The following is a 1,777-nucleotide window of genomic DNA, read 5'->3' on the forward strand; positions in this document are numbered from 1 at the left end:
GGCCAGCCAGAGGCCCCTGCAGTTCGCCGAGGTGGGCAGCGAGGACCTCGACTCCCCCGTCTTCCTCGAGGATTTCCCCCAGGAAGGCAACACCAACGTCAACAACGCCAACAGCAGGGACTGGCTGGAGGGGTAAGGGCTGGAGAGCCCCCCGGGGTGGGCCAGGAGGGGCAGAGCTGAGCTGAGCCCTGCTGGGCACCTCCCACCGGGTCTCTGCTGGCCGCTGGCTGCACCTCCGTCTTGGCCTCTGGAGGAGGGGCTGGGTTGCAGCACTGAGGTGACTGCAGGCTCGGGGAGGAGTGGGGAGCTGGCTGTGGGAGTGGGTCCATGGACACGGGAGCCTTGGGCAGAAATTCAGCCCTTGGAGTGAGAGCCAAGGCCCAGGCCAGGGGACAAGGAGGGCAGACACTCCTCACTGGTCCCCAGGCACCAGCCTGGCACTCCCAGGGATGTCCCCAGAACATGCAGGGTGGCTCCAGGGCTGGTGTGTGGCTCCACATGTCGGGGTGTGTGACTCCCTGTGTGCCCCTCTTACCCCATCACCCCTTCACCTCACTGCCATGAGGCTGGAGGTGGACAGCAGAGCTCCAGGCAGGGCTCACAGGAGCCAGGCTCTGAGTGCCAAGGCCCAGCACGGGGCCACCAGCCCCTGCCTGGGCACAGGTACAAGGCTTAGCAGAGTAAGGGGATGTCCTTAATCCTGGTCCTTGAGGTCGCCACCCTGTCTGTCCAGCCCTCCTGGGTCTGTCTCCTCCTGGTCTGCCCCACCAGCTGCATTCCCCAGGGTGGAGCAGGGGGGGAGGGCTGCACCCCTGGGTGGAGCTGGCCCCTGACCCACCTGCCTGCCCTTGCCAGGGTGGAGTACGAGGATGAGGTGCTGAGGAAGACGGTGCCAGCAGCACGCAGGCGTCCAGCACAGGGTGAGTCTCAGCACTGCTCCTCCTCTGGGGGATCTGGAGCAGCCCGAGGGCCAGGGCAGGGGCAAGGGGCTGGTGCTGGGGCAGGCAGGAGGAGGAGACGTGGACCCCGACAACGTGGAGCTTAGCTGACAGCCCCGAGTGCAGCAGGACCTGTCTGGGGAGCTCCAGGAGACCCTCCTCCCACTTCTTCCACCCTCGGGGTGATGAAGCAGGGGGGCAGTGCCTGGGGCTGGCCACGGGCTGGGCAGCAGGGCCAGCAGGCCACGTCCATTGCCACAGACAGGGGCTTCTTCCCAGCCAGGAGTGGGGGCCCAGCCTGGGGCCGTGGGAGGGCACTGGGACTTTGCTTGCTCTGGAACTCCTAAACTCTTTGGTTCCCCCACTCGAACTGACCCGTTCCCAGCTCTGGGTGGCAGTGGTGTCTTTGCCTGTGTGCCAGTCTGATGTGCCCACCTCTCCCTCTGCCAGGGCACAGCCACCCCTCACCCGGCGCGCAGGCCGAGCAGGAGGCGAGGGGCCCCCGCTGGGCTTCAGCCACCCTCAGGGCTTCACCTCTCCCCCCAGGAGGTAAGGGGGAAGGTGGGAGACATGGGTGAAGGTCCCTCCCCTCCTGGGAAAAGCTGTCCCAGCGGTGTTGGGAGGAGCTGGTGTCTGTGGTCCCCACCACGCAGACAGCTTTGCTGGAACTCTCCTTTCTGGTCAGCTCTGGGAAGGAGCCGGGTCCCCACCCTGCTGCTGCCGTGGGCACGGGGTGCTCACCCAGGCTGAGACAGCTCAAAGCAGCAGCTTTCTGGCTCCCCAGCTATCTCCAGAGCTAGGGCAGAGCAGAAGGAGGGTGTTAGGTTTGCTCTGACACC

The 1,777-nt window shown here is 66.1% G+C and overlaps 1 protein-coding gene across 1 annotated transcript in view; it reads left to right on the top strand.

The window, feature by feature from the left end:
• Positions 1 to 1,487, top strand: part of LOC103776507 (voltage-dependent L-type calcium channel subunit alpha-1S-like) — a gene marked incomplete at both ends in the record, with an annotated part of 5,967 nt that extends 4,480 nt beyond the window's left edge. The window contains 3 exons of the mRNA XM_008944016.1: positions 7 to 132; positions 856 to 920; positions 1,389 to 1,487. Of these exons, the coding sequence (XP_008942264.1) occupies positions 7 to 132; positions 856 to 920; positions 1,389 to 1,487 (290 nt within the window). The remainder of the gene's footprint in view (positions 1 to 6; positions 133 to 855; positions 921 to 1,388) is intronic.
• Between the last annotated feature and the right edge of the window lie 290 nt (positions 1,488 to 1,777).

Source organism: Merops nubicus, unplaced genomic scaffold (assembly GCF_000691845.1).
Source record: "Merops nubicus isolate BGI_N331 unplaced genomic scaffold, ASM69184v1 scaffold30487, whole genome shotgun sequence".
In the NCBI taxonomy this organism is placed as follows: Eukaryota; Metazoa; Chordata; class Aves; order Coraciiformes; family Meropidae; genus Merops; species Merops nubicus.